The sequence below is a fragment of the Calidris pugnax genome, unplaced genomic scaffold (genome assembly GCF_001431845.1).
Source record: "Calidris pugnax isolate Ruff unplaced genomic scaffold, ASM143184v1 scaffold70, whole genome shotgun sequence".
NCBI lineage: Eukaryota > Metazoa > Chordata > Aves > Charadriiformes > Scolopacidae > Calidris > Calidris pugnax.
The window spans coordinates 3,642,664-3,665,768 of NW_015090862.1; the positions used below are offsets into that span (position 1 = coordinate 3,642,664).

Sequence of the window (23,105 nt, forward strand, 5' to 3'; positions counted from 1 at the left end):
TAGTTTATGTTTGTCCGATGCACAATTTGTGTTTCATTCCTACTTTTCAAACACTACTTATTGAGTCTGAAAGGCCAGTTGTAGGTTACTTGCTATTTACTGTTTATATGATGCAGTTATGGGAACTTACACGTACAGACTTGGAGAAGGTACAAGGAAAGGTATGAGCAGGCAGAAGGGGCTTAGCACGTAACAGCACATGGCCCTAAGCTTTAGTAAGGCATCTGTCTTACTGTTTGTGTTTTCTTGAGGTTTTCTCGAGTATTATAAAGAACTTTGCTTCCATTACAGTTTATTCTGATAACTTGGTAGGTTTATGAACAGCCCATTTCTGCTGTTAAAGAAAACTTTTGAAACTTGAGATTACAATCATAGAGCTATGTGTTATGATTGATGCAGTGATTTTTTTCATTTAACTGTATCTAAACATTTCAAAACTAAGGCCTTTTCCCAACTGTTAATTATAAAAGTGGTCATATTTATGGCTGACTGTATATTGTAAATGCACGCCATTTGTGTTAAGTAATAATTAAGCATAGCAAAGAATATTAGCTTTGTAGTTGTGTAGAGCTATATAACTGGCATACTGTCAAGGATAGATTATGCATTGTTTTCAGGCAGAGGTTTTGATAGCACAAAATTGTTTACCTTACTACTCATATGCATGTATTAAAGATATACAGTCAAATGAGTAACTGAAGTTTGTTCCACTCCCTGATGTGCTCTGGATGCTTAGTAACATAGATGGAGAATTTGAGAGCTCAGAATGACTTTAAAGCTATAAAGTGTGAATATTTTTCTCTCCCTGTTCTGCCCCCAGCTTCTTTTTTTTTTTTTTTCCCCCTTGCTTTTAACATTCCAATAACTGCATGCCCACTTCTAGGGTGAGAAACCAAGGTAGCTGAGATCATGAGAAAAAAGTCCTTTTGTGGAGATCATGTATGGCTAACCCAAACAGCATCTTTTCTCTCTCAATTCAGGAGGCTTTCGTCTACCCCTTGCTGTACTGATATAAATTTTGTCTTGTGCTCACAGTGTGCTTGCATGCCTGAGCAATAGCTGAGTGGGCTATTTCTGGGCTGAATTCTCCAGATGATCTCTCTCCACATCAGAATCTGCCTTCCATCAGGAGCTGCAGTACTCTTTGTCCGCTCTGTTAGCTGCTGGCAGTGTCTTGTGCATAGAACACTTTATGCTTGTTTTGGGTTGCTTGTTCTTCTTGGTACCTCTCTGTATGTTTTATACTGAAGGGCTTTTTCTTCCTCTACTCAGAACTCCTTGCTTTTTTTTTGTCTGAATGCTGTCCTGGACCACCCGGACTGCTTCCATCATTCTTTTCAGTTGAAAGAACAGCTTTCTACCAGCCCTGCCAAAATTCTTAGCTGCTGTTACAGCTGAATTATTAAAATGGGAAGCACAGTTCTTTCAGCTTGGTTATGATTACAAGACTTTGCAATGTTCATCCTTGTTGTTTAGGACTCCAGGGAGGACACTTGGTCGAATAGTTATTTACACCTTTGTTTCTAGTCTTGCAGAGACTTGCAGAGTAAAGGCCCAGCAGGAATTACCTTTTAAGAGCCTGCACGTCTACAGATAAGTGTCCTCAAACTCTTAGCACCTCAAGATATCATTAATCCTGATGGTTTTATGTTAATAATTTCGAGTCAACCAAATAATGAGGAGTATGTCCCTATGCAAGTAAAAGGACACCAAAAGCTATTTGCTGACTGTATCAGATAATAAAATCATGGGTTGGGGAGAATATATGAGCACCATGTATGTCAGTAAATTATAGAGTGGAGAGAGTGACTGTGACAGTTGCTTGGCTCTCTGAGTAGCATTTGACTCAGAGGACCTGGAAACTGGATCTGACATTACACAGTGTGATGCTCCAGGAATCAGATATGCTTGAAGCAGATCCCTTTTTATCAAAAACATCTACTGCAGACCTGAGATCTTTTCCTTCAGGAGGAAGGAGGACTGTAGAAGTTTGTCTCTCTTCCATAAAAACCCACAACAGGTATCTGAATCAACCTGCCTGAAAACAAGAGCATTCTCATCACTGTAAATCTTACTCCAACAACCTTTCACATAATTCCTGAAGACAAAGACTTCATTTTGAACTAGCAGTATCCAAGAGCACAATGTGAACCTCTGTATCTTTTCCTGACTTTAAAAACACTTTTAAAAATTGCATGCAAATCTCCCATTGAATCTTGTGCACCACGTCTTACCACGTCTTTTCCCTTGTATATTCTTCCAAAATATATTAACCCCCTATTTTCAAATTTATGGTTGTTGGTATTATTATTATCCTGTCTTTCACAGGGAACTTACTAGCTATAGGAAACTAGATGGCTGAAAGACACTCGGGTACTCTTTAAAAAGGACACAGGTTCGGGCATAGAAGGACACAGTTCATCCTGTATTATTGTAGAAGAATTTTTCCATTAAATCGAAGCATTGTGTTTTCATTAGATTAGCCTCATTTTTGATAACAGGAACTCCAGAAAAGCTCCTGAATACTCTATTAGAGTCCACTTGTATGTTTAAGGTTGTAGCAAAACTCCACGTCAGAATAAGTTTGTCTGTTCTACTCAGTCTTTGCTACCTGGGAGATAGGCTTCTGATGCTGTTTGATTGTACAGCTCACTAATACCACTGTTTCAGGTCTTTGCTTTTGATACTCATTTTCTTTTCCCTCCATTTTATTTTTCAGTGATTAATTGTTTAGCTCTTGATTGCTGAAAATACATACTCAGCCTTTAATCTCATTCATAGGTACGTTCCTCATACTAAATATTCATAAATTTCAACTATGTATCATTAGCTCTGCCAATTATATGTTAGTGGATTGTACACACTTGCTAAATCATTTGTTTCTTAGAAATGTTATTTTCCAGCTTCACTTTCATTTTTGGATGATTACATCTTGAACCTTTCATGTTATTTAGTATCTCTTTGTGATAGTGTTCACCACTTTCTGAGGTTTTTATCTTGTTGTGTGCTCCCAAGAACTGAAAGCATACTTCTGTACATGAGGTTATGTAGAGTAGGTATTACATTTTGTGAAACTCCACTGGGTCTCCATTCTAAGATTATTTTTCTTTTGCATATTTGCGAACCAGCTTTTCAGATTCCCTTTTGACCTTTTTTCCTGTTCACTAATACATGTTCTTTCAAGTTTATTTACTTTTCCTAATAGGCTAATTATGGATGAAGGTACTATTTCCAATATATTTTTTAAACTACTCCTTTACTGAAAAAGTTGGTGCCCCTATTTCCTAACCTTCTCTGGTCTATACTACTGTTTTTCTTTAAATTAAATCGGTTCTGAATTCTTTGAATTGGTATTTTATAAATTATCAAATGTCAAAAGAAGCTCAAAAAAACTCAGTAGTTTTTCATTCCACAAGTGAATTGCATCCACATGGTCAAGTCCAAGGGAGGCAGGTACCTATTGTTTTTGCCTTGATTGCAAATTCTTGAGAAATCACTGTCTGGGACAGTTGTTTATCAGTCCCCTTGTGGAAATAAAGACAGCATGAACCTCTAAAATTCTGCTGGAGAACCTGAAACTGTTACTTCACTTGCTCTTTGTGACCTGACCTCTTGAGTGCTGCATATGCCACTTATATGTTTTTTGTAGCTTTATTTTTATGCTCTGCATTCAGTAAATGCTTTTCCTGATATTAGGTCTTATTGTTCTAGGAAGCATTTATCATTATTCTCTTATTTTCTGATGTCGGTGCCTCAATTTCCAAAATGGGGAACAGATAATAAATTTCCAAATTTAAAGCATTGAAAAGAAGTGAGTCTAAAATGAGCCCATTTCCAAACTTTTTTAGGTAATTTATTTTTTCACTTTAAAACTAATCTATCAATTGCTGTGCCAAAGAACTGAAAGAAGTGTGAGTATTGTCGTTATGAATTATATACCAAATCCCCCACTTGTAATAGAAAAACTGGAGATGTTTCAGACATGAGAACTAGGTGAATGTAGCAGAGGGTTGGGAGCTGAATGGAAGGTTTAGTATTGCTTTTTGCCTTCCTTTTAGTTTGATGAAATGAAAATGTGCTAAATTAGGGCCATCTAGATGCTATGAGATTTCCATTAATTACCCAGAGATTTGGATTTCAGCCCTCACTTAATTTTGAGGATAACAGGGGGAAAAAACCCCAAGCAAACACACAAAGAATCCTAATTGTATTTAAAACCAGACTAAAATAAAAGCCCATGCTCAAGTGATTAATATTGATGGAGCAATTTCCCAATAAATGGGACTGAGGTGGAAGAAAAAACAGTCTCAACAGAACAGTTTGAAGAGCAGCCCATGCTGGTAGGGATGTGTGGTGCTGCTTTGTGCAGGATTGAATCAGTGTGTGGGTTACGTTAGTGCCACAGGAAAACACAAAATTGGCTGCAAGACTCTCCAGATGTCACCTTTCTATATGTGCACCTGTAACAGCAGCCGGACCCAAATGCAGCACAAGGTCAGTGGAAAGAATTCTTTGCGGGGGGAAAATACTTAAGCATAAGGAGATAGGTCTGCATGGAAGAGAACTGATTTCTCTTCAGCTGTGTTTGGTCTCCAGCTTCCCCACAGTCCAGGAATGAGGAGGGCATGTCCCTTGTCCTTCTGGGTAGTGTAGGCTGGCACCTTGTGTCTGCCATGCATAGAATAGCAGTACTGCTTGGGGTGTTGAGTATAACCTACTTAAAACGTGGCCTAGGGCAGAAAGGAAACTGTTAAATATTTTAGTCTTTAAAACAAATGATGCTGTATTTGGTTTATAGTGCCAGAGCTGTAGGTGTGGATGAACTTGAAGATTACTAATAAATCAGAAAACAGCTTAGTTCTCAGGAAGCAGCAGGTGTGCAGGCAATGATCGCTTGAATATACAGGGAAGGCATATGATGAAATATTTTAAAATGCCAACAGTATAGACAGCCATCAGGAACTGGAGGATTCGTGAAATTCACTGGCAATAATAATAATATAATAATAAATAAATAGTAACAAAATTAAAAATAATCCAAACTACATAAAAAATTAAATATATTTAACTGGAAAACTGCCCTTTTATTTGGCTTCATTTATTTATATAAATGATGTAGTTTTCCACCATTATGTAAAACTAATTGCTGTCTATTTCTAGCTTTATATAGCACTCAATTGAGCTATGCGTAGTTCACCATTAACTCAGAAATCAGGAGATTGGCTTTCCAGTCACGAAATGTATGCAGTAAAGGAGACTGACCCTGTGGAAAATGACAGAGATGCTGTAGATAATATCTCCTCAAAGAATAACGTATATAAGTGGAATTCAAAGAAAAGTGTGTAATTAATGGAGAGGGAGAGAGAAGTTTACAGTGCTGGCACGTGACTGAGTGTACAAAATTAAGTCCCCAAAATAGTCTCTTATTCCCCGCTCCCTCAGACAGTTCCTTTTTTAGCTCTCTTGTGGAAACCTTGGCAAAGGGAAGAGGAAGCTGAGCTGCTACTGATGTCTCGTTACCCAGAGATCAAAATTGTCATTTCCAGCTGCCTGTTCAGCTTTGAGTGACTCTGCATTCTAGCAGAAATTGAGGCAAATGTTAACAAAATGTCCTTGCTTCATTATTTTCCTTTGAGAACATGGATCAAAATTAAATCTTGTTTTAAAACCTATGGTCTAATTTTATCCTAGTTTTGCATATAAGTTTTTCAGATGGATTAAATCTGGTCTTGAGTTCCTCTACATATCTTATGCCTGTTAATATTTGTTAATCTACTTCATGCCAAATAGGAAGAAGTGACTGCATTTAAACTGAACTTGTGGATTGCTTTGTTAGCAGTTGGTTTGTAAGAACAGACTGCCTTACATGGGAAAGAAGCTGATGATAGACTTCATATATTAAAAAATTGTCAAGTTTGGGGGATTTAAATTCATTTAAATAATCATTGTGCACTGTCCTAGTGGCACAAAATAAGGATCATTTTATGTTGGTGAAAACTAACAATCGATAACCTTGAAAGAGAGAGGCTGCTAAACATTTCTCCAAATTCCTATGCCTGTTTAATTGATTTGTTCCTGATCCACAGTATAGTCTCATGTAAAATGCTGGTTCTATTGCATGGGCTAAAAGGGGAGCTGATGTGCCTCCCATCTAACAACTGATGCTCTGGGTTTGTGAGCAGCTGTTGTGCCCAGAACACCTTTCTATACCCTGGCATGGAGTGTTGGAGTCACAGCAGCGTGTTCTCTGCAGTAGATTTGAAGGAATTAGCATGACTGGGATGGTACTGAAAACAACAGTTTTTTCTGCCAGCAAGGCTTTCCCTGTTCGGTGGGCAAGGATACTCTGTTGAATTTTTAATGTTTTTTTTTTTAATAGGGAGGTTTGGGTTTTTTTCCCTGTGGATGCTTTGCATTAGCTTTAGTATAGTGAGATAGTAATTTTTTTACCAATTCACTAGTAAAAAATACATACAATGATAGAATAATACTTAAGAAATGGTGACAAAAACCTTGAAAGTTACATTGCTGGTACTGGTTCTTTGGTAGTCTCCCTCTTTGTGAAAAAAATGTTTTCTAAATAGTATTTCATTCTAGTGTGAGTTTCATTAACAAGAAAAATGTCATTAAATGTAAAGTAGATGGGCAGATATTGTACCTGATTAGAATGGTTAAAAAATCCAAAAGGTGTGTCCATCTTAGTTTTACTGCCATCTCACCAAAATGGCTTTTTTACTCTTATGTATTTGTCACATTAAAAAATGACACACTGTCTTCCTTTCAGCTTAGTTTCTTGTTCAGTTTCATCATCTTTCTGTGCTTCTATGGACCTCGCTTTTATTTTCTGAAATACATCATTCTGTAATCTTGTCCAAGTTGCTTTCTCTGTGAGCTGTGTAGCATTTTGGCTTCCTTTTTTTCCTTTATTGAAAGTTTCACATTAGTTCTTACTAGATGCTGCTATTGCTTCTGTTTCTTAGATATATACACCAGCAGTTCATCAATGGTAAACACAGGCATTAATGCTATTGCTTCTGTTTCTTAGATATATGCACCAGCAGTTCATCAATGGTAAACACAGGCTGTATTGTAATTTGTCTAATTATGTCTAACATTACACTTCTGTGTTCTTTTTCTTATATGCTTTTGGTCCTGTCCAGCTTTAGGCAGCGTTTCCTCCCAGTTTAACGCTTTCTTTGCGGAAGTCCTGTGTACGTGTCGTTGCTGCAAATTGCCCTTTGTTGTGGTCCTTACTGTTCAGGTCTTTCCTAGTTCCCCATCTCAAATTGCATCCTTTCTAGCATTTTGTTTATCATTAAATTTCCTCCCAGTTTAACGCTTTCTTTGCAGAAGTCCTGTGTATATGTCGTTGCTGCAAATTAGCAGCCCTTCGTTGTGGTCCTTACTATTCAGATCTTTCCTAGTTCCCCATCTCAAATCGCATCCTTTCTAGCATTTTGTTTATCATTAAATCAAGTATTGCTGGTGACCTTTCAAATGTTCTTTTTAACATATTGGAGTAGGTGGATATTTGAAAGCTTGGGGGGGAGAGTGCTTTATAGTTGCATGTTTGTTATTCCTACTAATTAATGATAAATGTCCTCTAGTTTTATTATATCTGTTTTAAGAAGTGAAAGACAATAGATCTATTAACTGTTACAAAGCTGCTAAGCTATGCTGGTTCAGCCAAAACAATAAAAAGCGCAAATCCCACAGGCCAAATAATAGCATGTTGCTCAGGCCTTGCTGCCTGAATGTTATCTGCCTGAAAAACATGACACCTGGTATGGGTACAAGTAGTGCCCGCTGCTTAGTGGGTGCCTGATCTTTGTTATCAGAGTGTGAGCTGTGATCTGACAAAGCATGTGCTTAACATGGAGTAAGCAAGGATCACTCATGTGCTGCAGGGCATGAAGAAGTCACTTTTTCCTCACAGTGAAATCAAGTTGAAGACTTGACCAGAGAAAGACTGGGTTAAAAAAAAAAAGATGGACCCTTATTCTCTGGAAAAACAAGGGTAAATGCAGCTGTCTAAACACTGTGAAAGCTACTGTAAAACCTGAGTGCTGCTAATTGTACTGCCTCCATGAAGGCAGGGTGTATTTCTCATCTAAAAAAATACAGTATGTGATAGTCTTGAAGCAAATGGCTTAAAGCAAAGGTCCGAAGTTCTAGTGCTCTTCTGCTTACGGATTTCAGGACTTTGTCAGGAATATACAGCTGTACAGTGGGTTGGGTTTTTTTAAAACTGTGCCATATTTTATTTAAAATTCAACAAAGTGTTGATATTTTAAAATAATACCTGGGCAAACGAATGCTGTGTGATAGTATGACATTTCTGGTCAGTAATTATGTGAATGTTCTACATTTGTTGTAGTGCTAGCACTCTCTCCCGATGGGGTGGGGAAGAGAATCAGAAGAGTAAAAGTGAGAAAACTTGTGGGTTGAGATAAAGCCATTATAATTGATAAAGCAAAAGTCGTGTGCGTGAGCACGGCAAAACAAGGAATTCATTCCCTGCTGCCTATCGTCAGGTGGATGTTCAGCCATCCCCAGGAAGGCAGGGCTCCATCACACATAACGGTGACTTGGGAAGACAAATGCCATCACTCCAAACATCCCCCCTTCTTTCCTCTTCCCCCACCTTTATATACTGCACATGATGCTATATGGTCTGGAACACCCCTTTGATCAGCTGGGGTGAGCTGCCTTGCGCACCCCCAGTCCTCGCCAGCAGCCAGGGGCGTGAGGAGCAGAAAAGGCCTTGATGGCCCAGCAACAACCAAAACCACCAGTGCACTGCCACACTGTTCCTGACCCAAAGCCAAAACACAGCTCTATATCAGCTACCAGTAAGAAAGTTAAGTCTGTCCTAGCTGAAATCACGACTTCAGGAGAAACCGAATCATCTGGAATGGTTCTGAGGTGATACCCGCTCTTGCTGTTCTTCAGCATCTTTCATTCACTCTTTACTAATGCAGTTTGAGGTGGTAAGGCAAGAATGAGTAAGTGGCTTCTAAATTATATATTGTTTTATCTAAGTCATTGGTTTTTTCTTCAGGCTTCAATGCCTCCTGTTGTTATTCAAGCAACTGTTATTTAGGACAGAAACTTCACAGTGAAGTTTGAGTGAGTTTATTTTTGAATTTCCCTTTCATGTAGGTGCCTGCTGTCTCTGACACTTAGACGTCAGTACCAGCCCTCTGTCAGAGTGCATCTTCCATTCCTTACTCAGTGGCACTTTTTTGTGTTTTGTTGTTTTTCCTGCACAATAGAAACACTTGGTTTTAAAACCAAGACCTCTCAGTCCTGTTACATTTTACACCTACTGACACACAGCACATGCAGCTGTTATGGAAGTAATTGTTCTGTACGAGTATTCCTTCTGTTGAGTTAGTGAATTAATTTGATTCCAGCATCCTGATTGTGATTCACTGCGTGTGTTTTCTAACCAGCTTTGTGCTGCTCTAGCTTTCTGCTGACTGATGTTCTCTGACAATTAGAAACTCAAAGCCTTTCATGAAAACCCACTGTGTCAGTGCTTCTTTGGAGCAGCTCGGTTGCTACTAACTGATATGGTGTCATCTGATGTGATTGTGTGTACTGAAGTAACATTTTCATGCCCGTGAAATACCTTTTTAAATACAATATGTCATATAAACAAAGAAGTTAGCACTAAGTGAACAGTAGGGTGCATCAGCTAAGTAACAGTAAAAAAAATAAAACAGTAGACAATCTGAAAAATAGTCTTCTCTTGTTTTTGTCCTTCAGATTGCAACAAAAAGTCTTACTTGACTTAATTTAGTTCATGAAACTATGCAAAACAGATCAATTACCTGTTGCTCCTCCTTCAGCCTTGTGATGGAGGGCATGTCAGTGCCTATGTCAGGTGTAACCTCTGTGGGATAGGAAAGAGTGTTCCTTTCTGTTGAGGGCCTGTGCAGGAGATGACAATTAAAGAAAATAAAAAGGATGTGACAGCAGAGGGACTTGTGTCAGGAGCAGGGTCTAGGAGATTTCAGAGACGAACAGGGAACAGGCATGCAAACAGAGCTCAGGTAACAGAAAGAGTGAGTCTCTTGCTATGGATCCAGGAACACTGTGTGCCATCTGCTCCAAACCAAAAGGCTCTGAAACTGGTTGGACAAGTAGCAAGACCCCTGAGGTGCTATGGGAGATATGTTTGATTTCAGTGTTATATGAATCTATTTTTGTTGTTTCTGACCCAGCATACCTGAGGTTTTTCCTTCTTTCAAGACTTAGTTTGGAATGTGGTAAGATACAATTTTAGAAATTTGAAAGCTTTTGGTATGCAAATTTTAAAGGAGGAGGGCTAGGCAGAGTTAGCTCTATTCTTCTCCACAATCCTAAGCCCCATTAGTTTCTTCAGTAACTTCCAGCTGAAACTTTCCCACCTGCCATGTGATGCTACTGGAAATCCTTGTACAGATCATTTGCTCTGGACAGCTCTGAATTTAATAACCTTTCTGATTTGTTCTTGCATTGTCCATTGTTTCTGTGGACTTTTTATTAGATTTGGTTTCTTTTTTTTAATTTTATTTTACAATGCATTACATTTTTGTATGTATTTTTATTTCTTCACACAGTGTCTTTTATAAATACCTCTGGGATTTTTTTCCTCTCTTCCTTTCCCCTAGTTCTCCTTGCTTCCTTCAGTTGCCTTTACTTTGACTTATGAATTTTTTTCTTTAATCCTCCCAAACTGATGAATTCTCCTCTGCTGTTTTTTTATGGGCAATGGGAAAAATAAAAGGTCTGTCATTGTATTTGCTTGTGAAAATATAAACCAAAATGAGAGGAAGCCTTGGCAAAAGGGGCAAGCTTACATGTTTCCAGTGCAGAGAGTAGCTGCGGACACCTTTGCTAGGGTGGCTAATATTCAAAAATATTATTACATGGAGATGGGAAGGGGCTTAATATATTCTCTAATTGGGTTGAATTTTTTTCTTCTGTTTTGATACTTGGAAGATCCAGCAAATTTGGGGGAAGTGAGTCTAGTAATCATTTCTGATGTTGGTTCTCTGAAGTTTAAGGCTTTGGGGCTGATTGGTGCTTTTGTTCAGGAGATGGGAACAACTCCACGGAGATGGAGAGATTTGAAAATACAATATTTCTATGTAAATGTCCTGGTTTCACTTACCTGGTTCCATAAATATGAATATATCCTGAGCAGGTGACCTGTAAGGAATGCCCTGACACTGGAGAAACGCTGTCTGTGTTCCGTTAATACAGGTCTGTTACTCAAGGATCTGTACTGAATGAAGCCAGGCTGCTGCTGGGAGTCACGTAATGCTGGACTTGCAGCATTGCCAATACTCAGATAGTACTGTTAGGTTTAAAGCTACATTTCTTACAATTATATTTATTGCCACTTTAACTTTTTTGAAAAAGTTTTATTTTATTGCCCTAATGGTTGAGAAGAAGATTTAAAAAACATATTGTGTGTGTCACCTAAAAACAGGACCAAAGAACAGCAATCCTTACTCCAGACATCGGTATGTGATCACATCAGTCTTGGGAACACACTCATGGTTCTTCGATGTTTGGGTTGGGCAGCTTCACTCAGAGGATGTATATAGTTAAAGCAGAGCCTTGACTGGATTATAGCCATTCAATCTACATGGGATTTTTAGGAAAAAAATAAATAAATGCTGAGAATAACTCAAGTGCTTGTTCTAGGTTCTCTGACAATTTTCACTGAATTTATGTTTTGTCCTACTGGCTCTCTAACAGAAGATCACAGCATAACATTGTGCCATTCCGTATCACTGACATGGTGGTTTATATTATGGATTACTCAGGATGTAGAAAATGGTCTTGCTTAGTGAAATTAATTTTCCTTTCACAATTGTGTTTAGTACCTCAGAACCTGAGAAAGTTGAGCTCAACCCTATAGGTAACAGCTGTTTGTGCTGTTTTTCTGCTCCTTCAGTTAAGTCTTTGTTCTTTACAGAAATGACAGTAGCAGTAAAAGACTTTCTTTTATCTGTATAAAACTGCTTTGTGCTATTTTTAGTTCACTCTCCTTTGTGTAAGCAAATAAGTTATATTTAACTGCTGCTCAAGTAATGTAGCTTCTCAGAGTACATAAAGTGACAACCTTTTATGGTGTAATAAATCATGGATTAGTCAGAATCAGGTTGCTTTTGAATTCCCAGAAAACATGCTCATGGAATGCTGTGAAAGTCTCATGTAATTAGTGGGGTCTTCTTTCCTTGCTGTTGCATATTTGTAATTTTCCGGTTAAAAACAAATACTTTGACAATGCTAGGATATCTGTGAATTTTTATTTAGCAAGATTGTTTTGACAATAACACACAAACAATTTTTTTTCATTATTTTTGAGAGTGGGAAGAGCTTTCCTGATGTCTTCCCCAATTTTGATATAAAGAAAATATTTCTGTCCTTGCTGTGTCTATCTTGCTACGTAGTACCTTGCTCTTTTGTCTGTCTTGCTGTGTACTTCCCTGGTGTTTATCAACTCTGCATTTTTGTTGAGGGAGGACTTGTTATAAAATGTTTCATCCCAAGAACCTCTGTTTCCTTACTGATGCTTTAAGAGTGATTTCTCTATTTAAGTTTATATTCTAAATGCAGAGATGTTTTCCAGGTTATTGATCGGGACACATTCAGAGGTGAGCAGAATGTCCTTTTGCTCTTTGACAGGCAAAAATTGGGACTTGACAGCAGCTTTGAGCGACTATGAGCAGCTCCGGCAGGTACACACGGCCAACCTGCCACAGGTCTTCAACGAGGGCAAATACTACAAGCAGCAGGAGCCGGAGCAGCCTCCCCAGGTGACAAAGGCTGAGCGGCCCTGCCTGCAAAGGCAGGATGACATTGCTCAAGGTAAGAGCTCTTCTCCAGGCTCTGTGGACAAGCAGCTTGTTGGCTGGCAAGTTGTGCTTGTCTGTGGGGAGGTCGTTTGCTGTTGGCCTGTGCACTGTGTCATTGTGGTGGGCTTCACAGAGCTGCTGCTGGACCCTGCCGTGCTCTTGTTTTGGTAGCTATGAGCTTTGCCTCCGTTCTGCAAGTTACTTTTTTTAATGTGTGATTCAAGTACAAAAATATATTGTCCCCAGGCAGTCCTGTGGTACATGTAAAAGCAATTAGAAGGTGTCACAGACCACTATTCTATGCAGCTTTCTATCCTTATTGAGACTTAAAAAAGATTCAAAAAAGCCATATTTCAATCTTTGCATTCTAACTCACTGTATGTGATTAAGGAATATCATGGATAACTTTCAGCTTTAAAATTTTGCTCTCTTATGGTTGCACAGAAGAAGGGACAACCTCTTATGTCCTGCCAAATAGAAGTTGAAACCTTAAGAAAAAGGAGTCAGCTACCTTTAGCAGTTGATTTCCAGTGCAGGATGATAAGCATTAGAATTGACTTTTTTATTTGCAGATCTTTTATATGTTTTATTTCAGATCTGTCTCTCAGACTGTTGGAATGCTTTTTTTTAAAAAAAAAAATATTAATTTATTAAGGAACTGTGGTCTGCACCAAAATAAATCTACAGGTCTGACAGCTTGTCACGTAGGGAGGTAATAGCACTAGCTTGGCGATGCCTTTCTGTGCAGTCATTAGAAAGAACAGAAAGTCTTCCCTTCTGCTGGCTCTTCCCTCCTATTAAGCAGGAAATGGCATCGGTATTTAGGAGTGTCAGTAAAGCTTTTTGAAAATTGGTAATTTCCATCAGTAACAAAGGAGCTGTAGTGCTTGCTGTGACTTCTTAAAAGCACTGAATACAAATTAAGGGAGGAAGAGTAGCACACTGTAGTTGATGAAATTGTGTCACAGTCACAGAGTGGTATGGGTTTGGAAGGGACCTCTGGGGATCATCTAGTCCAACCCCCCTGCCAAAGCAGGTCCACCTACCGTGGGTTGCATAGGAACGTGTCCAGGTGGGTTTTGAATGTCTCCAGTGATGGAGACTCCTCCACCTCCCTGGGCAGCCTGTTCCAGGGCTCTGCCACCCTCGAAGAAGTTCCTTCTGATGTTTAGATGGAACTTCTTATGTTCAAGTTTGTGCCCATTACCTCGTGTTCCTTCATCCTCAATGGGATATAGCTCACATGAAAATTCCATGTTATTAAACTGCCCAGTTTACACTGAAATGGCCATTTGGTATTTTAGTGGGTGTAGTAGGTAGTGTCAGGTCCATCCAGATTTAAAGGCCTGGACTGATGGTAATTTTCCCCTCAATTCGATGCATAATGTTAATGATTCGAGAGGCATCTCTGACCATACTGTGAAACTGGAGCAATGAGGATGTTCAGGGAGGAGCCAAGAAGGGAAAGGAAGGTCTTGTTATGGACCACGTGCTGGGAGCAGAGCATGCAGCCAATGGGGAGGGCTGGGCTGTGGTGGGAGGCAAGAGGATGTCAAACGGAGATGCTATCCTATACTTCAGTCCCCCTGGTTAAAAGTGATTTAGCTGAGATGTACACGGAGAAGAGAGAAATGCATGTGTAGTCAAACCTTCTCCTACTCTCCCTGGTTTAGGATATTTTCGGGAGTGCAGTTTAGCTCTTAAAAGTAGAAAAATGTTGATCCATTACAGAAACAAAAGTTCACAAAGTCCAGGAAAAATTTTTTAGTAGCTGTTAGTCAGTTTGATGTTTTAAAAGCACCATCAAGTGACAAGCTCCATTTAAGTAAGTTTGTTGATTTCTGAAGGCACAGAAGTGCAGGAACTTCTTTTATTTTGATAAAGCATTGTACATGTTTGAGGAGTTGATAAGTAAAAACTACTTTATGGTAGTATTTATGAAACTACGGAAGTGAAGTTGCACCAAATAGTTTTTAAGAAAAAACTTCCAGTACAACAAGGTATCAATTTCTAAGGAAAATCAATGAATATATTATCTAATTAACATTATCGAAATCCCACCAGGAAGCTTTTTGCATATTCAGAAATGTAAGACACTCTGTAAACCTGCTGCCAACTCACTAATAAAACTCAGTAAAATGCCCAGGAGGTTTCTAGTATTAATTTAAGATAATCCCCCTTTTGAAGGGCGGCTGAGAGAGCACCGTTCGGTAGGAGCCCCGAGGAGGGTGAGTCAGAAGCAGAGAGCAGCGGTGGTACCGCGGCTCCACGGGGCGTACAGCGGGGTGCAGGAAGGAACTGTTAAACTTCTGAGGGAAGACTAGTAATGTTTGATGAACATACATTTTAAGCAGTTACAAAAAACTCGTTTCAGTTTTTAACAATATAAACAGGAGCACAGGGCAGACGCTAAACAGAGAGAAAATATCAGTTTTAACTGAATGGTTCATGGTTTAAGCACTTGAAGAGTATCTGTTACCCATTTGCTGATATTGGAAATGAAGCCAATCAGTAAAATAAAATTATATGATAAAAATATTTTGTCCCTTTCTTAACATTCTAATGCTTATTTTATGACCCTTTACTGTTCCTTATGTAGCATTTGTCCACAGAGACGTTCAATAAATTATAAGATATTAGCTCATAGTTGTTTTGATGAAATGACGCATTCTTTTGTACCAGGCTTTTCAATGTCATCATTCTATTTGAACTGTGCATTGTTCCTTGGATCAGGATTTTAGAAAACATATAGGCATATAAACTGAGTTTCTCTTCAATTCAGCATAATGATGTTAAAATTGCTTTTCAGGTAGATTGTTCTGAGATTAAAACAGTATGACATGTTCAATATGAAGTGATTGTAGAATGCTGGATTTTTTGATTCACAAGTAATCAACTTAAGAGTTCAAAATATCAATTGATTATCATCTCTCTACCAGTAAATGATTCTTCCAATGCATCTTTGGAAACTGAGGATACATTACAAATTTCTTTATAGAAATACTTGTCTTTCATATCTTGTTACTTTTACTGGTTATCTATTTTGTTAGAAGTTAAGTGAAATTCCTATGACTTGCTGGAGGAATCCATGGTAAGAGCTAAGCAGTCTTTTATAGTAGGGAAATAAGCCCAAAAAAGGTAGCAAATAAGAAGTGGCATACATTCCCAAGTGAAATTAACAGGCTTTTACCAGACTTGGTGTTGACTGGCCTTTTATGTAGTGTTATAGGCTGTAACATCTCTTTGCTCTCTCCGCAGAAAAGCGTCTCTCCAGAGGCATTTCTCACGCCAGCTCAGCCATAGTCTCCCTGGCCCGATCCCATGTAGCAAACGAGTGCAGCAATGAGCAGTTCCCTTTGGAGATGCCCATCTACACATTCCAGCTACCAGACCTTAGCGTGTACAGCGAAGATTTCCGAAGCTTCATTGAACGTGACTTAATTGAGCAGGCAACAATGGTTGCTTTGGAGCAAGCAGGTGGGTCAGTGCTTGGGGTGTCAGCAGCTGGGCACCCTGACATTTGAGTGAGCATCTCTAATCACACTTCATTTCTGGAGCTTTTGCATCCTGCTTGGGTGATAAATGACAGAGAGTAAAGCAAATACTGCACTCTTTGCAAAATGACACGTACCTTGATGATCTATTGCTTTTAAAATGTTATAAACTGTCAAATTTACTTAATAAGACAAAGAAATTGAAGGGAGGAAGGAAAGGAGGACTGATGGAGAAGTCATGCAATAGAGAAGAGTGCGGGTGGTTGGAAGGGGTTGGTACTTCCACTTCTCATGAGGAAATTACATTGCAACGACTAACAAAGGAAACATCTTCACGTTCTGTTCCAGCTTGAGAAAACAGTTTTAAAATAAGTATTTTTGTACTGATTATTTTTTTAATAAGAAACTAAATCATTTTAAAGTAATTCTTTTGCCATTGGCAAAAAGTGTAGAAAGTTAAAAGTAATTTCATTTCAGATTTATTAGTAGTTTGAAGTCTTAGGTCAGTTTTGAAAGATACAGAGAAATGTAATTAAAAATAGTATCTATACCTTATGAAATAGTGAGTGTATTAATGAACCACAAACCAAAAATACCTATATAGTGAAATGCCCAACTCTGGTGGTATAAAGGACTTACAAAATCAGATTTCATGGCTGCCTGTGGAATACCAAATAGGCAGTTGCTTTTTTCTGTTGATTATGTAAAGCTGGTAACTTGAAGGGCGATAACTTGACTCACACTGGAGAAGTCCCTTCCTCCTCAGAGCCCCTTGCCTCCTGGAGAGGGGAGGGTGTTTTGAGCATTTGAAGTGCTTATGGTTGCGACGGCAGGTGTTCCTCTAGCCTCTGTAGACTTAGTTTACTGCTGTAAGCATTTCATCCAAATAAACTGGAACTTCCTGAGAAACAGTTCTTCAGTGAATGTTTAAGAAAACCATGTAAGGCTTCGTGTAAACTGACCTTTTGTCTCTATTTAAGATGGAAAAGATATTCAGTTTACTTTTATTTCCTGCCTATTTTAGACATCATCTTGTCTGAAATGAAGAGAGTGAATTTGAAGTCCTTTAGCATTAGACATTTTACTGTCTCCTACCAACAGAGGGCCCAGTTTGACTATGGTTTAGTCAGTGACATAAAAATTAACAGCTAAAGTGCATTCCCTGTGAAGGGCCTGGAATGCAGTTCAAAGCAAACCCATCCTCACAAAGGACAGTAGCTTCTGTGGCTAAGGCTGGGGTTAGTGTTAAAGGAAGAGAGGTGTGTGCTGGGGTTTAAGGGCATGAATTTCAAGATAAATGAGGGGGAAAAAACCCCAAACAAACCAGAAAGAAGCTGGTTAGGCAAAAGGAGGAGGAACTTTATTAGGAACAGAGTAGCTTCCTACTCTCAAAGCATAGCTCAGGAGAGCAAAATTGCTGTTAACAGACCGTTGCAGGTGTTGGCTGAAGTGGCTGCATGTCTGGATGTCTCTAAGAGCCTGTAAGGTGTTTATATTCTCTTTTTTATATGTTTAGGCACTTGGTGCCATTACATCTACATGTGAAAGGATGTTTCATTTGCATCCTACCTGTACAGAACTCGGAGCTCTTTTCCCCGGTCGCTCGCGGTGCTGCGTGAGGTGATGAAGGAGAAGCCCAGATAACGGCAGGGGGATTCACTTGCTGCTGCAATCTAACCTCTCTGTGTCATTGCTTTCTGAATATTTCTTGTGGAGCACAGAACTCGCCACATTCACAACAGCATTTTATGGTTTTGTGTGTCTTACAAACAAAAATGGCCTGAATTAGAATGAGGTTGGCTTGTAAGTCACGTGGGGCCTGATGTCTGTGCTCCTGCAGTAATCAGTGTGCTTCTTCAGCGATAGGGATAGCCTCAGGTGGTGGTAACATTAAATGAAATCTGTGTGAAAGGAATTCTGTAATTTTTAAATATTTTGCTGCAGCAAGTTGATTTTCTTTATATGCACGTGTTCCCCCGCATGGTGTTATGTGTAGGCTGACACAAAGAGAGATATTATGAACGCTGCTTCTGCACTATCAATGAGTTCAGAAACCGTAGTATAGGCAGGAGAACGGTTGGTTTAACACTGTGTTTTTAATGAAAACAAAAGAAGTTTCTGTTGCATTGCTGAAATATAATTAAATACAAAAATAAAAAGTAAACTGTATGACCTTTCAAGAATACTGCTTTCCTATACTTTTCTTTCTGTGTTCTGCATTTCATACAGCTACAAGCAAAATAAACAGTACTATGTTGTTAAGCTTGGGTTTCACATCCCCAAAAACAAATCCACCAAAATGTTTGATTTCAGACTTAGAAATTAAGATTTGTTTAAGAAAAATTGATGCCTTTTCAGGTTGTAGAAACATTTTCTTATCCCAGAATTTCTAAGGGATTTTCACACGGTATATGCAGGGTGCTGGGATTGCAACCATCATAATTAGAAGAGAACTGTATTAATTTCCTGATTTCCAAGCTTTGAAATGCATCCTTGTGTAAGTCAGTTCTAATATGAATGACAAATATTGTATCAGAGTAGGATGAAATGTAATAATGTCATAGAAAAACATCTGTCTCAGGTTATGAAAGAAACAAATGGAGAAAACGGGTAATACTGGATCTGTGGTTCCCTGCAGATAACTGCTGGGTACTGGTTTGCAGCAGCCAGTTAGGCCTTGTCATATATCTCTGTGCCATCTCATTTTATGATCCTTGATTTGCATTGTGGTCTGTAGCATCTGTGACAGCCTGTGTTGCTTAAGCATCAGGCTAAAAGAGAAGCATTTACTTGATTGCTCAGTTCTACTTATTTCTACATGCACAGCTCAACATACATTTCAAGGACATCCATAAATAAGAACAGCCTCGCAGATGCTACTGTGAAGCTGATTTCATCATCTAGACTAACAGAGGGAGCTTCTACATGAAGGTCCTTTCTTTGAAGTACAGAAAGTGTATTGGTAAATGCTTTATTTATTCACTTATTCAAAAAATGGTCACTGAATGATTAATATAAGCCCATGTAGAAAATCTGTTCTTGTAATTTTCTTCATGCCAGTACTTTCAAGTACACATCTACTGTATGAAAGGACTAGAACTAAAAATAAACAAACAAATCCTCTTAGCTTGTCATGTAAGAAACACATAAAGTGTAGTCCCAGCTCTGCTGAAATCTGGATTTGAGGTTCTGCACCCATTGCTAATTGTCTGTCCATTCTGAGGGGGCTGAGTAACCCTCTGGTGACTCAGCCAGGGGGTTCCACATGCCCCAGAGTAGTAATTGGTGGGTTCCAGAGGGGAGCGAGGGGGTGCATAGGGTGAACCCTTGCTTTTGAGAATATATGGAATGTGCAGAACTAGACTTGCTTTGGAAGTTGAGTATGTTATTTTCTGACTTCTTTATCTTGGAGGATGGATGACAGGTGGATTTCTGGAAATGAAAGAAAGGCTGGGTTTAGCCTGATTTCTGAAGGAAACCAAGCTTGTGTCAGCAAGCTGTACCTTAAGAAATGGATTCAGTTTGTCCATAAAGATTATCTTACCAAAGCAGACAGAAATAAGCCCAAGGCAGAACTGTTTCCAGTTTTCATTTAAGCTCCGCTCTCCTGTTGTTTCCCTAAAGTGATCCACCATAACCACTAGATTTGAAAAATGAAAATACACCACTTTTTTTATTATAATCCAGTGCATTTCTGCTAATTTTTTAGTCAGCCATAAGCTTTGTGATGTTAACCAAGCCCACAAATGGTTTTTGCATAATCTGCTTGAAAGCAGATCACTTCTATAGAAACCTCCTGTTATTGAAAAGATTCGTAAACACCAGACTTTGACATTTATTACCAATAGCTGCCAGTTAATCTGCAAAGCAATACCACTCCCTATTCCCTTACGTCCTAAGGGCTGTCTCTTTCAGGTCTGGTAGCTGTGCTTTACGCAGCACCTTGGTATAACTCAGGTACTGAATGTGATACCACCAAAACATTCTGCAAAAAGCAGGTGGCAAGTTGTTATTTCATAGCCCACAGACACAGGAGTTACTAAAAACTGTAACTTGTTATTTCAGATTTATCTTTCCTAAAGGCTGTCCAATAGCGCTTTAAATTAAGCTTCTTTAATGCATATTTAATTTAGAACTCAATAAGCCTCATCTGAAATGTTGGGTATTTACAAACTAGCTGCTGAAATCATTGGAGGATTACCAAGTATGCTTAGTTATAGATCTGCTGTGCAGCTTTACCTTTACTGTATAGTAATTCTCAACTCATACTGACTAAATTTAATTACATGGTTTTTAGTACCAGGAACAAGTAATTAGGGGCATATGTTAAAACATTGTTATACTATTTTTTTGCACAATATGTATTCCCTGCCGTTACAAATAATCTTCAGTACAATTTTGTAATGAAAACACATTAACGGAGAAAAGTTTTTTTCATTTCTTGGAACTTACTTCTGCTTTGTGGATTTAACCTTAAATGCAAGACTGACTGTACAAATATATAGACTCTATTTCCTCTCAGTTTGCAAGTTAAAGGAATTGGAGGAGAAAATGTCTGCAGCAGAGGACAAACAAAGCAGTGGAGTCACCACAGGCTGCCTATTGCATTACTCATTCAATTATCCAATATTGTACATTACCCACAGACTTTCCAAAAGTCTTGGGAAATACACCAGCTCTACTCATCATTGTTAATCATCTCCTCTTCCTTATTCCCAAAGATGTTATACAATTAGTCACGTTCTCTTTCTTTATATTAGAAATGTTCACATGACCATTTAACCAAGACTTAACACTTAGGGAGCTACCACGTGGCAACCTGTGTGCCCGGAATGATGTACTTCCACTGTTGGCTTTGGCACTGATACTCTTCATGGCTTCATTTGCTTCATCTAGATGTGTCAAATATCTGCCTTCTTGTCAGTCTTTTTCATAATCCATCTCTGGTTTATAATCTGTAAATTATGCTTCATGTACCAATGAAAGATAAGTGGTTCTCTAAATGTTGTCAGAGAGAGAAGCCCCATGCTATCCTAGAGTATGGGCTATGCATTTGGTCTCATTGTAATTCTCTGGTAGTGTAGCTGTTGATTTTAGTAGGACTAAACATGATTTACACTAAGGTAATTGAGAGGAGAATCAGCTGTTGAAACAATCAGTCTAATTGAAACAATAGTACTTTACTTAATAAACAGTAACATATCTTGATTACCACATGCATATTACTTTTGTCTTTTGAGACTTTATTACTGTAAGATAATCTGTCATCTGTGATGGGAGGCTGATGTCAATTATATTTGGGAACTGATACCAAGACTGATAATGGTATTTAGGCAACAAACTTATCGGAAATCCATCCCTGAATGCAGCATATGAGAATAGGAGATGCCAATTAATTACTGGTTCTCCCTTCTTATTCCAAATACATTTAGCAAATAGATAAAGTTTACCTGCCTCTTATTTCTAATCTTTTCAGTTTTCAACTCTGACATTACACCTCAGTTTATTTGGCAGAAAAGGATGTTCATCATTAATGTTACACGTGATTGCAGTATGCCTCGAACACGTATGCATCCTCTTAATATCTACTCCATCATTGTAATAGATGCTTTCTTTTCAGGACGACTAAATTGGTGGTCCACAGTGTGCACAAGCTGCAAACGTCTTCTTCCCTTGGCTACAACAGGTGATGGAAACTGCCTCTTGCATGCTGCATCTTTAGGTAAGGGCGAGTCTGTACACGCAACCTTCTGCCAAAAATATTTACCACTTTCCTCTATCCCCAGCAAAAGCTCAGAAACACACAGGATGCAAAGACTTTCACTAAAAGCCTGGTTCTGGAGCAATATAGTCTTCAAATTTCACTTAAGTATTGTTTGCTTTAGGTATACTTGAGGGATGAAGGTAAAATTTTTTCCAGGTTATAGAACTATAATTGGAACAGTGTCGAAATCCATATATCATAAACACCATTGATTTGCATTTTCCTTACAGAGTCCAACCTAACAGCTCTGGAACAGGCAAATTCCAGGTGCTTCTGCAGGATTGCCCTCATTGTGGGCAAGGAATTGCATTAATTTGCTGCCTTTTGTTAAACAGTTCTCTTCCTGTCTTTTTCAGGAATGCAATATCTAGCTATTAGCCCTGGTGGTTCCTCGTAGAGTTTAAGTTTGTGGGAAAAAGAGTTTGGAGTGAATTAAAATAATTTCCAGTTGATTAATTAGTCATTAATACAAGATCTTTGAAGCCTGTCTTCAAATCAAATAACTGGAAATGTGCGAAGCTGAAAGTCCTTGATATGCCTTCTATATCCTAACCTATTAGGAGGAAACTTTTATTTTTGTTGCAGTTGCTAAAATCTTCCACCAGTGGAACTCCAAAAGGTGACGTTTTAAAAACACTAGGATTTTCAGTATTTTGAATAGACTCTTCTTTTTGAAAGAAGTAGTAGGAAAAGAGTTTTTGCTGTTTCTGAAGATCCTTTTATCTTTGTCCATCTTTAATTAGGAGGAATTGTATATTATTCACAGCAAATGTTTGGAGTATTTTGACTTGCAAAGTCTTAAATAAACTTGTGTAATGTCAACAGCTGACAATATGAATTGAAACATAGCTGTCTATGGGCACATCTTGGTGAGAGCTCTGCTGTCTCATGTTGTAGGTTACTATTCTCAACTACATGAAGACATTTTATTATCTTAAAACGAGCTTGAAAGCCTGTGGCTGGTTGTATTTTTAGACTTCTAATCAGCTT

General features: G+C 38.5%; 1 protein-coding gene across 1 annotated transcript in view; it reads left to right on the forward strand.

The window, feature by feature from the left end:
* OTUD7A (OTU deubiquitinase 7A) overlaps positions 1-23,105 on the forward strand; it is a 91,360-nt gene that overhangs the window by 36,401 nt on the left and 31,854 nt on the right. Inside the window, exons 5-7 of the mRNA XM_014944614.1 lie at positions 12,688-12,870; positions 16,116-16,334; positions 21,972-22,073. Coding sequence (XP_014800100.1) covers positions 12,688-12,870; positions 16,116-16,334; positions 21,972-22,073 — 504 coding nt within the window. The remainder of the gene's footprint in view (positions 1-12,687; positions 12,871-16,115; positions 16,335-21,971; positions 22,074-23,105) is intronic.